The sequence below is a fragment of the Hypoxylon fragiforme genome (genome assembly GCF_022984875.1).
Source record: "Hypoxylon fragiforme strain CBS 206.31 chromosome Unknown GGS25scaffold_3, whole genome shotgun sequence".
NCBI lineage: Eukaryota > Fungi > Ascomycota > Sordariomycetes > Xylariales > Hypoxylaceae > Hypoxylon > Hypoxylon fragiforme.
Genome location: NW_026054758.1, coordinates 3,258,240 through 3,270,197, shown reverse-complemented (window position 1 = coordinate 3,270,197; position 11,958 = coordinate 3,258,240). Strand labels below are relative to the sequence as shown.

Genomic DNA, 11,958 nt, shown 5'->3' with positions numbered 1-11,958 from the left:
AGCTTTGTGGTGGTAACATGTCGTCTATTTGTTATCAATGATCAGTAAACCTGATTACTTTTATTCCCGCGCGTGTTCGGTGCCATGTTTATTTTATCTAACTTGTATCACCATCCCCTTCTTGATCGCGTCCAGCTCGCGCTTGCCCAGCGGGTCCTTGCCCTTAAAATTAGCCTCCTTGCGCCTGGCACTCGTCCACGTGGTGACGTCCAGGGCATCGCCGCCGATACCGTCCGTTTGCTTCTGCCCCATCATGCCGGTCAGGCCGTCGTACTGCTTCTCGTATCTCTTCAGCGCGGCCTTCCAGCCCCAGGGGGTTTTGGCGCCTTTCTTGGGCAACTTCACGTCCCCGTCGAGCTTCGCGGTCAGCGCGTCGATGTTGTCGGGCCCCTGTAATGTGACGCCGCGCTGGTTGGCGTAGGCGAGGATGGCATCGTCGAAGTAGTCGGGCTGGAACTTCTTCTGGCTCTTGCCCTTGCGGTTCAAGGGGGGGAGAGCGGAGGCGTCGCGCGAGTTGTGGGCTATCTGGAGGTACATGGCCATGACCGTGCCCAGACTTCTCACCTCGGTGGCGTCGCCGACCAGATCCTGGCTGTCGAGCTGCGCTAGCATGTCCAGGAACATGTAGCCGACGAGGTGGATGGTGTCCTTCACACATTCGCCATCGTCAATCCTGATCACGAAGGCAGATAAATGTCAGTCAAGTGTGTTCAGAGTCGGAACGGGAGAAAAAAAACCCCCATGGGGCCCTTACATGTAGAGGCAGGCGGAGTTCGGGTTCATCAACCACAGCGCAAAGCCTTCGCAGACGGCCCATTGCTCCATCCATCCCCGCTCCGCAGATTCGACGTAGTCGAGAAACAGGTTCTGCACGACCTCGAGGCAGCCGTAGCCGGCATGGTCGTTGAACGTGTACATGTTAAAGTTGTCGGGGTCGCGTAGAGAGAAATGAATGTGTTGCGTGATGTACTTTCGGTAGCCGGCTTGGCTGATGATCCAGGGGTGTTCGGGGTTCTCTGAGATGGGCTTAAAACAGATGCAGCCTTTCTTGCCACACTTGGAACCCTCGCTATCCTCGTCGTCCTCATCCTTAACCTCATCATCGAGTTCCCCATCCTCATCGTCCTCGTCCGCGACTGGCGGGCAGATGGTCACATACGAATAGAACTTTTGCGGGTTCTTCCAGGTAGTCTTATAGTCAGCATCGGCGTTGGCTGAGCCGGACACGGCCGACCATCGCAGGCTTCTCGGTGGCTCATCGGTCTGAGTCGATGTCTGCGAGGAGGTCTTGGCTTTCTTGCTAGAGGAACTGGTAGTAGAAGCGCCGGAGCCGGATGCTGCACGTTTGGGAGGCATCCCTAATTAGGTATCTAGGTATGTAGGTGCCTATATATGGTTATGTATAGCTGGCCGATACTGTAGTTTACTATACTTTACTTTGGCCTGATATCAATATTGTTATCGTGTTCCATTAAAACATCCAATGCAGAAATAAATAAATTAAGCAAACATCAAATGTTTGACGTGTTTAACGCGTTTAACTAACAAAGCTCGTGCCAAAGCCCGCTTACTAAGCCATCCTTGAAGCGACGAAGCGTCATTCTCAGTGGCAAGTGCCCCTTTAAGCTACTCAGGTACCTACACAGCTTTGGTTGAAACTCCAGCTAGAGTCTGGAAGCTTGCTGAGTCCTAACACTCCGACACAGTGTACAGGACACGGCACATGATAAATAAAACTCGGGCAGCAATCCTCCTCGTGCTATTCGTTACCCGCCTTACAGACTAATGGTGGTACGTTTCTAGTACAACTTAGTGCGGCTGTAGTCGAAGAGAAAAGGGTTCTGAACCATGGTTCAGTATATTAGCTACGAAAATAAAAATATGGCGCTGTGGCGGGAGACCTCAGAATGCACATTAATAAGTAGCTACATAGGTAGCCATTCGCGAGTGTGTGGCACTACGATAGGTAAATAGTATTCGTTACCTTCCAGGTAAGCTTGGTAAACTTAGTAACACAGGCGGTTACGTAGGCACACAAACCTCACGTATACGAGACGCCTTCAATGTTCAATGTTGTTACAATACATGTAGGTATCTAGTTATAGGTACTTTCGTGGTAGGTGAGATAGCATGACGGCAACACACACGTGAGGACGCAAGACCCGCTTCGTCTAAGACGTATGTATGTAGTATGTATGTAGTAAGTTGGCAAGATCAGGATTGGGACATGCATGTCTTGTCTGCAGCGGCGAGAATCGAGGAGAAGCAGGCACAGTAGCGCGGTGGACTTGGGGGAAGGTGCTTGCACACGGGCATAAACGAATCCTATCCATTCAAAACATTATTCGCGACATCGTTCGCTTTAAAGGAAAAAGAAGAAAAACGTCTAACTGCACATACATTCCCTTCGCTCTCCGCGCTTGAGAAGTCGGCAAAGAAAACCACGCTATAAATAAGTGAATCGCCTGCCTAGTACTAAGTAGGCTGGTGAGCCTGCCAGGTAGAGACTCTAGAGAGTATGTTGTGTTACGGAACCGGCGAGCCGAGATACCCGAAGTTGAGCGTGCTACGGTAGATTGGCTCTAGAAGTCGGGTATTGCATGCGTGGCGTCTCGAAGCAACCGTGCAGCGGTCTTCTAGCAGTCTAGTGTAGTTGGGGGGGGGGCGGGATGAGATGAAACCGGAGAAAGCAGACGTCAGTGCGGCGGAGATCGCGACGATTGTGTGATGAGTGACAAGGTATAGCAAAAGTGTATGTACTTTACATAGTAAGATGTGCATACTGTAGAAGGCAAGGCCATTAAAGCAAAGCTAAAGCACCAAGATATCTATGTTTGATTGGGATGGTATGAATTGTGGATATGTGTGGGAAAAGGGGGAAAGGATACACACTGCTTGCTCGTAGTTTTGTATGATTACCTTCGTAAATATTTGCACTAAAAAGAAATCAAGAGCAAACTGGTCCGCAACGGCTTCAGTTATTCACGGTCCCCGCCGTGCTAAAACTTCCGAACGGATGGCGACTGTTAGATCGGCATTCCTTCTACGAACGGCATCGATCTTCTGTAGTTGAATTAGGGACTGGGTATGTTAGCTAGGTCTATCATTGATGTACGTCGTCGTACGCAGGCGTTTTCCACTACATAGGTTAGACTGCTATACAGGCGCGGGCTATCCACCGGCCCGGCTGACAAGCCCGTTTACGGGTATGGATTGGAGCTCTCCAATACTATGCCTAGTACTTACTACTAAGTAGTAGGTATTGTAATTACTTAAACATACAAACGGTAGTTAATAAGCTTGGAACTCAGGAAACGATAGAACCAAATAAGTAAGGGATGATAATATTGATGTTCTTGATCAAACACCACCTACATTTGCTGTACCGTGTAATGAATGCCTCCAAGAAGAGGTAGGCAGGCAGGCAGGCAGGGACCGCAGGGTAGAGGCTTGAAGGTAACTATCTTAACATTCCCCGGAAGCGCGAACCCCCAACTTCCAAGTGCCCCCTTGTTGAGCGTGGGACCATTTGTAAACCATGGATTTTCTCGATGATTGACCCTCACAATAATAAATATTTCCATACATGACCTTGTGTAGCTGAAGGATTTCGAAAGGCTACCAATCAAAATTGCGAATTGGTCGTATTTTCTTCATGACGGACTGAAGGAGCTGACATTTCTAAACTGTTGGTGGCATGTGAACCCCTGTTTGATACAGAGATGTTGGCTTATAGCCCCGTGATTGGGCGGTTGCGCATGTCCATAGATCTCTTGTAGTTCGGGCACATCTGGTACCGAACAAGGTTACCGAAGGACTAAAGGGTGAATGATCTCTTTTTTCTGATTCTGCGTGAAGGAGATATATTGCTACCTCATCAGCTCATGTAGTATAATGCCGGATTTAGGATCATCTAAAATTAGATGATAGATGTATGTAGTATTACCTAACTAGCTCGCATGCGTGTAATACATTATACCTACATGCTACGTTGTAGGGAATATGTAAGTCTGACTATTTACCTAGTAGACGTCACAACCTTGTTCGAGTTGTTTGAGGAAAGCGAGAGCTTTATACAACTGCTGTGCGTGATAATTGATAGGATTCGTAGACGTTATCTCCTCCTGAAAGTGCTGGCTGACGATATTGCAATGACGCAATATTGTCAGACTGTCAGTAAGACGGTCCACCGGAACTCCTTGTGCGGTAATAATGGTAACCCCAAAATACACGCCAGCAAGCATAGAAGGATTCGATCGAATTGAGTTTATGAACGTTTTTGTTCAACCACAAACTACGAAGCATTTCGTATACACTATAACTAGCTATGTAAGTAGCGCACCTATTTGCAAGAACATTGAGTGCCAAGGGTATAAGTTAGTTACCTACTACTAGGTACATACCTAACTGCCTACATATGTATGTACATATTATGTACATACATGTAGGACCTAGATATTACTGTTGACTTTGATCTGATCCAAGATCTTAGGGCAGAGCATTGAAGTCAAAGGTGTAGCAATCTGTAAAGCTGATGGTCTTTGGGGGTGCTACATGTGAGTAATAGCTAGATTATAGTTATATCTACATACCGAGGACACCTGGGATCAGTATTATCTTCAATGTTGGTATAGATATGTAGTTATACCTTACTAATTCTAGTGTAAATACCTTCTAGACGGCACTCAAGTAAAACATCTGCCTCGGCATGACTTCTATGCCATTTACTTCCCTTGCCAAATGAGGTACACCCGCCGCTGGACGGATACCTACCGTAGTGTATAGATTTATGGATTTATATGTTCGGTCTCGTTACCCTACCCTAGGTAGCTCCCTTCAAGTTCCTCCCCGCTCAAATCTCAAACACTCACTTGTAGAAATCTGGAGGTAACTAATCAACACATAGAAGGGATTTCGAATCAATCATTTACCTAATATTAAAAAATTAGAGTGTTTGAGGCAGGCTTGTGTTCCTTCTGGCATTACTACATAACTACCTGCAGTTGCTTGATGCTTCTTCGGTTTCCCCAGATAACAATATCCCGAGGTTCCGAGTTAAAGTTATGTATGAGGGTATGAGCCTTGAGGATACTACATATGTAGAGAGGATACCTACATCGTCGTAATGTATATGTACCTTATCTTATATGTAATGGGCAGGGTTTCCCCTATCTGGTTCCCTACATACCTAGTATGTGCATAGGAGTTCTATTAGACGGAGTACTTCATTGAGTTAGGCCAACTTGGTCAAGACATGGGAATCGAAAGGATCCAGCAAAACTCTCGAAAAGCGGATCCATGGCACACATGGCATAGCAACATGGTTCCTTCTTTTTCGAACTAGAACAGTGGAAAATAATATGTATAGCCAAGATGCAATGCATATTAATTATAGTGTACTATGTGTGTGCTAATCTGAGGGGGAAGACATCCGGCTTCCCCATCCTATCCCACTGACCCAAAAACCCAGACTTACGAGAGCTATAACTAGGTACATACATACTGTATGTGTGTGTGTAGAAGAGAGTCGAGACGAGACAGGAGGACATCTGGAAGAAGAACATTGAAGGGATACATACATGCAAGTACATACATGCAAGTACTAGGTACCCTAGGTACCATGTACATGCCACTAGCTCTTATTGGTAAGTTCAAATATTAGATTTTGTACTACTAATCTCAGGTTCGCTCCGCCGAAACTCCCGATCCTTCCTTGTCTGATTACAATAGCGTTAGCTTTGTCTGCTTTGTATGTACTATGTATGCATCCCCACCAAGCGCCACACGGACCAGGGGCCATCAAGGCCGGGTCTGGGCTGAACCCACATTTAGTCCCTGTATCGTACCCTGCTCCCGAGGGTCGTTAAAGGACCATACCGTGGGGCCTACCAGGACCTACCTTCCATTTGCAACTACCTACATAAAACCACCTGCACATAGTACATGGTAGTTAGAATGCGCGATACATGCATTTATCAGGTATATACACAATACTACTAGAAACTTTTAGTGGGAAAACATTGAAAAAAACCGTTGAACAATGAACCTTCAAATCAAATCCATCCTTATATTCATTACCTAAGCCATTGCCGCTTTTAACCTGAGCCTGGCCTACGTTGCGCCCCTAAGCAACGGCATAAAACTGGAAGTCTGCAAGCATGGTTATGCATAGATAGCTTTGATACTAAACGGTAAAGTCGACTGTGCTTTTTTTTAAATGATGGTTAGTTAGTTAACTAGGTTAGGTCGTAATTAAGGTCTTTGACGGAGGACATCCGTTTGAGGCTTGTGACTTAAGTTAACAACATAGCCAAGTCAAGTAGTCGTTAAAAATATAGCCGATCATAATACTCTATTTAAAGTTGATATCTCGTTTTTCTCTTTTGATCTTCCTTTAAATAAAGACGACGACTGTCGTTGCCAATAGCAGCAGAGATTATGTCTCCGGCTGCCAGTTTCCGGTATTAAAGGGGGATATAAAGCGGCTCAAGAACGGATCTCCAAGGTCTGCATTCTCGAATGTTGAAGAAAGAGCAACATGGCGTCCTTGTGGGTGGTAAACGATTGGCCATGGCTTGTCTGTTAGGTTGAACTTGTGGCTCGCTAAAGCAAGATACATGACCTCACCAACATACATGCAAGCTAGCTGCGCGCAATCCCGTCAAGCTTCGCGAGCCAACAGGGGAAATTGCATAGTAGACCTGGTAGCGTTGCCGCGTCCTTACGGGATTATCGATTATAGCTTTAAGCTTTACATTATCTTATAGATATGAGCTTTAGGGGTAGAGCCTGGGTGTTCTTGGTTTAGAGTGGCGAGAGAAAGGCTGGATATTGTAATGCCTTCCATAAGAAGATGAACGAGAAAAGAAAAAGTTGATTAACTCTCCGAAGGTGTGTGTACCTCCTTATACTACTAGTAGTAAACATCCCAACTCTTGCTCTTTATGTTAGTAGCCATGCTTGCCCTATGGAGACCTCTAATGGACAACTTGCTGGGAAACCGTCCAGTAGATAACCAAATATCATGGCCTCTAGATCATGGCTGAACGCCTCCGTGATGGGCATAGTGCAAGTTTGCCTTACCTGTAAGCGCGAATAAGTACGAATAAGTATTGTACATAGTCGTCAGTCGTCAAATGCTGGATCAAGTCGTGACATAGATGGCTTCGAAAGTAACTGTCATCTTTAGTTATTTGGCTTCCAGATGTTCTAGGAAGTGTTGAATGACATATTTTAAACGTAAAGCCACGACATCCTAAAAAATCCGTTGTTATGGTGGTCAAATGATGGTTTGATAATCGTTATGAACTTAATTGGTGAGCCCTGGCGATATTAAATAAAATGGGGTGTGACACGTGTAGTGTCCGTTTTCCCTCAAACCTCGAAAACCGTTTTATTCGCATAACTGTAAGTGTTCCAAAGAATGCATAGACAAGTGGCTGATGATGAGTTAAGCCGAGCCTTAGCAAAAAGCGGCGAATGCGCTAGGTCAAAATTGCCGGGAAACAGGGTCGAGGTAATTCAATGGATATCGGATATAATTAATTCATATAACCAGCATAGAATAATAGCATCCTACCTCACCCTAGCACTTGAGCATACTAGATAGATACATACCTCCATACCTCCATACCTACAGTGTCCTACACTACTCGTAGTAGTAGTTCAAGTTAGCATGTCAACTTTGAACTGGTAGGTAAAATAGATTTCATACAATTATCTGCTGCCCCCAATTCATACACCCCCCCTCTCCTTTCAACCTTGGCTCGAGACCACGCTGCTCGCATTCAGAAACCTCCTGTGTCGGCCCCCACCATCGATAGAAATAACAACGACAAAAAACAGCTGGCTACAACGTTCAAAAACCTGCAAGGCTGACTCCCGCGACAATTAAATAAAAAAGGGACCCCATGTCAGATGTTCGGGGGCCAGCAGTACCATCTCAACCACGAACAAAGGCCAGGAACAAACATCTCCAGAAAACCCCTTAATTCTATACACCTATCGAATAGAAGCGATGCGGTTCGTCCTTGAGACCTTTCGTACTTTCTAGAAATCCTGTTCCGGTTCCCCGCCACGAAGCCTCACACGTTCCTCTTTATTCCTTGTCTGGTCCATCTCGATTTGATCTTGCTAACAACCTTGGAAGAAGTCTATCCCTCTTAGACTAGATGGACGTTGCGACTGAAAGTGCGCCGCGAACCACACCTGGCCACAAGACGGACGAGAGCATGGGCGCACGTACAATCCCCATCATTACCACATCTTCACCAACGCCAATCATAAAGATGTCGGCACCTTCACCGATGGGAGATCCCATGGACATATCTACACCAACCAACCCTTTGGCCCCGCGAAGTCTTAATAAAAATTCCGACGGGGACGGTAGCGATTCGAATGATCGTCAGAACATTGCGCTTTCTGGAGAACAAACCGCAAACTCTGCTTCCTCCACGATGCCTGCGCCCGCCGCCGCCGCTGTCCATCAGCCCAAGATAGTGCAAACTGCATTTATCCATAAACTTTACAAGTGCGTTAGATCCCGAGTGTCTGGAGAAACAAGATCAACAAAAGTCATGTCAGCCAAAGTGCTAATAATACCGCAGCATGTTGGAGGATCCCAACATACAGCATCTTATCAGCTGGTCTAACTCTGCTGAGAGCTTTGTCATGTCACCTTCGCACGATTTTTCCAAAGTACTTGCGTACGTTTTTGGTCCCGTGGAGTTAGCAAACTAGACTAACAGGAGGGCAGCCAATATTTCAAGCATACCAATATCTCGTCTTTTGTTAGGCAGTTGAACATGTATGGTTTTCATAAAGGTACCTACCTAATGTATTCCAAATATTGCTTAGACTTTCAATCACTAATCAACCCAATATTTCAGTGAGCGACGTCTTTCACACAGGTTCTCCGGAAACCGCTCTTTGGGAATTCAAGCATGGAAATGGGAATTTCAAGAGGGGGGATTTAGTTGGATTGCGCGAGATTAAACGGCGGGCATCCCGTCACGCGCTAGTCCACCGCGAGTACAGCAGCCAGAAACCGACCCCCTCGCAGCCCAGCACTCCAGCAGAACCAATGCCGCCTATTCACGATGGCTCAGATCCGAGGCTCGCCAGCATTGAGCATTCCTTGTATGAAGTCACATCAAGACTACAGCGCAGCGAGGAGAATGCCCATTATATAAACATAAAACAACAGGCAATGGCAGATACCATGAATCGCTTACTTCAGCTGAACCAGGACTTATCCAGAACAGTCCTCAGTCTAGTTCCGCCCGAGAATCCTATTCATAGAGATGGTAAGTTTTGTTCTCGTTTTAAAAAGGGTTCTGGGAGACAAAAGAAAATCTAATGGGTAGCAGTCCTTGCGCTACAAGGCGAGATGCAGCGCCATACCGAGCTTTTCCGATCCATCGACGAACCGCATGAGCCAATATTCCCGAACAGTCGTCAGCTCTTCGCCAATATTGAGAACCCACCGGTGTCCCCTCGACAGTTAGCTCAGGATGATCAACGAAGATTAGGTGTACATCAATCTCACAAAACAAATTTTCATAGGCCACCAGTCCCTTCTGGTCTTTCCATAAGCTCCCGTCGATCCTACGGGTCCATAAGCGGGAGTACCACGCAGTCATCGCCTTCTCCTCTTCGATCTCAGGCAGTACCGCCTGCAGCTGGGCCTCATCCGCTTGCGACCGTGGAGCCACCCCCAAGTGGTTTACCCAGACGGCATACTTCGGCTGATATTCGTGCTCATGGATGGCAACCCCAACCACCACCGTACGGCTCCTCTGGTCCACCTTCGTCACACTGGCCATCTTCGCCGAATCGGCCACCTCATGAGGATCAAAGGATTCGTGAGCCACCGCCGCATTATTCATTATCGCGGCCTGCTAGCCCACCAGCTCCCTTCTCGAACGGCAGTATTGGGAATGGTTTGGAGAGCTTAAACAGCTGGTCCTGGAACTCGGCAAACCGGGAAAACAAGAATCTGTCAGTCAAAGATATGTCGGCGCCCCCAACCAGAAGAGGCAGCATGGCCCACATCCTGAATCCTACCGACACGGCAGAGCGAGATGACGAAGACGATCTCAGAGGCGACGAAGACCGAAAGCGTAAGCGGTTACAATAATTCATATCACAGGTCCTTGCACATTCTATATTTTGCGTCATGGAAGCGTTGTCGCATATTATACCACATATGGAGGGCTTTTGTTTTTGTATAGAGCGATTGATGCGGCATACACGAGTCTCCTAGGATTCAGCAGATGATATACCTTGGCCATGTTGTACGACACTTGATTACGCATCTTATGAATTCCTCTTCTTATTTATTCACAATTTATTTCTTTTCTACTCATCAACCCTTTTTTTTTCTTGAATTTTTGAAATTCTTTTCTGAATACTTTTTTTTGTTTCTTGTTACACACATACCAAAAAGTACTGGTCTATTTTGAGTATCACAGCTTGGACGGCTTGGTGGCGGTAGGGCGGCATGGCGGAGGCCCATTTATCTTTCTGTTGAATTGAGGAATTATTTAATCCATCCACAAGAGTGTACAATATGGAAACGGCTTTTATCCACCGGTTCGGAAGGGGGACTATTGCAAAGCGTCGAAGGGGGTAATTCAACCCAACGCCTCGCGCGCATCAAATTGCGCCCGTGGAGTCACTAATCATGTACTCTTAAGAAGTAATAATTCTGAGGACAAGGGCTTCTTTGCACAACCAGATCAAATACCACGATAGCTCCTGAACAAGCTTAATTTCCTGTGCACTCGGCTCAGGCTTTATTTTTTTTTAATTTTTTTTTTTTTTGGTTTTTGATGTGATGATGATTATGCCCAATATGGACTTGTAAGACGCCCAGAAACTTCCGTTGTAGAACGTACTGTATGTACCTATCATTCCACAAAAGTGTCTCAGTTTTGGTATCTCATTTCTCATCTGCTTGTTTTTTGTTCTTCTTTTTCTGTTTCTTCTTTCGACGCTTTTTCTTCGTGTCTCCTTCAGCAAGGGGCTCGCTTGTCTCCGTAGGTATGGCAGCCGGATTATCTGCCTCATCGTCTTGAAGGTTTGGGCTATGTTCGGCCTGATCCGCAGTATCTCCCGACTCGATTGGTGTGTCCGGTATAGTAACATCCTCGGCGCGTTCCAATGGCGCCTCCTTGCTCGTCTCCGCCTCCGCTACCACCTCCGCTTCCACACGCAACCGCTTCCCGTTCCCGTTCCCGTTCCTCTTGGCCCTTCCGAGCCCGCCCCGCCCCGCCTCCTCGTCGCTGCTGTCCTCCCTCCGCACCCACTTCTGTCCGGCACCGTCAGCGGCGCCTCCTCGTCCCCGCTTCCCGAGTAGACGCCCGCGCAACCGCGCCGTATCCCGGTCCTGTTTTCCGCTGGCCTCCGCCGCGGAAGAAGACTTGGAGGCGCGGACTATGCCGATCCCGACGTGCAGGTCTAGGCCTGCTTCTTCTTCTTCTATGGGGTTGCGGGATCGCGATGGTGTGGTGGTTGTGGTGGTGGGAGCTTGGGTGGCGCCAGCGGTGTTCAGGGAGGAGAAGGACTTGTTGTTGCGGGGGCCGGGGCCGGGGCTAGCGTTTGCGCTGTGGAGGCCGGATCGCGAGAGGAAGGGGGCGCGGGAGCCTTTGTCGAGACGCATTTGGATGCGGTTCATTTGGACGGAGAAGTCGGGTGCTGGGTTGGCGTTGATGGCGCTCTTTGAGGTAGAGGTTGTGGGTGCCATTGTGAAGGATTGGAAGGAAGGGAGGCACTTTTTGAGGAGGGGTATGAAGAATTAAGGATGGGGGGGAGTTATTATTGCCAAATCATGGTAATTATGTATACCGCGTGTCTATTCTCTAAATAGATGATCACTTCAAGTCTTGAACATTGAAGATGCAATTCTATCTGCATAGGGTAGGTAGAGATGCGATAACGATAAGATACTAGGTACTG

At 47.1% G+C, this 11,958-nt stretch overlaps 4 protein-coding genes across 4 annotated transcripts; 1 reads left to right on the top strand and 3 right to left on the bottom strand.

Annotated features, from left to right (window-relative positions):
* Positions 1–93: 93 nt before the first annotated feature.
* On the bottom strand, positions 94–1,356 carry GGS25DRAFT_519854 (uncharacterized protein; the record flags this gene model as incomplete). Its single annotated transcript, XM_049263785.1, has 2 exons — positions 94–673; positions 755–1,356. 2 exons carry the CDS (start codon positions 1,354–1,356, stop codon positions 94–96), a joined length of 1,182 nt encoding a protein of 393 aa, XP_049119320.1.
* Positions 1,357–1,950: 594 nt separating this feature from the next.
* Positions 1,951–3,214, bottom strand: GGS25DRAFT_483189 (uncharacterized protein). Its single transcript, XM_049260333.1, has one exon. The coding sequence runs from the start codon at positions 2,779–2,781 to the stop codon at positions 2,527–2,529; it is 255 nt and encodes an 84-aa protein (XP_049119319.1). The 5' UTR covers positions 2,782–3,214; the 3' UTR covers positions 1,951–2,526.
* Positions 3,215–7,625: 4,411 nt separating this feature from the next.
* Positions 7,626–10,540, top strand: GGS25DRAFT_200855 (uncharacterized protein). The gene is made up of 5 exons (XM_049256798.1): positions 7,626–8,530; positions 8,607–8,705; positions 8,756–8,823; positions 8,889–9,305; positions 9,369–10,540. Exons 1-5 carry the CDS (start codon positions 8,172–8,174, stop codon positions 10,136–10,138), a joined length of 1,713 nt encoding a protein of 570 aa, XP_049119318.1. The 5' UTR covers positions 7,626–8,171; the 3' UTR covers positions 10,139–10,540.
* Positions 10,541–11,950, bottom strand: GGS25DRAFT_200844 (uncharacterized protein). The gene has a single exon (XM_049256797.1). It carries the CDS (start codon positions 11,744–11,746, stop codon positions 10,943–10,945), a length of 804 nt encoding a protein of 267 aa, XP_049119317.1. The 5' UTR covers positions 11,747–11,950; the 3' UTR covers positions 10,541–10,942.
* Positions 11,951–11,958: the final 8 nt, after the last annotated feature.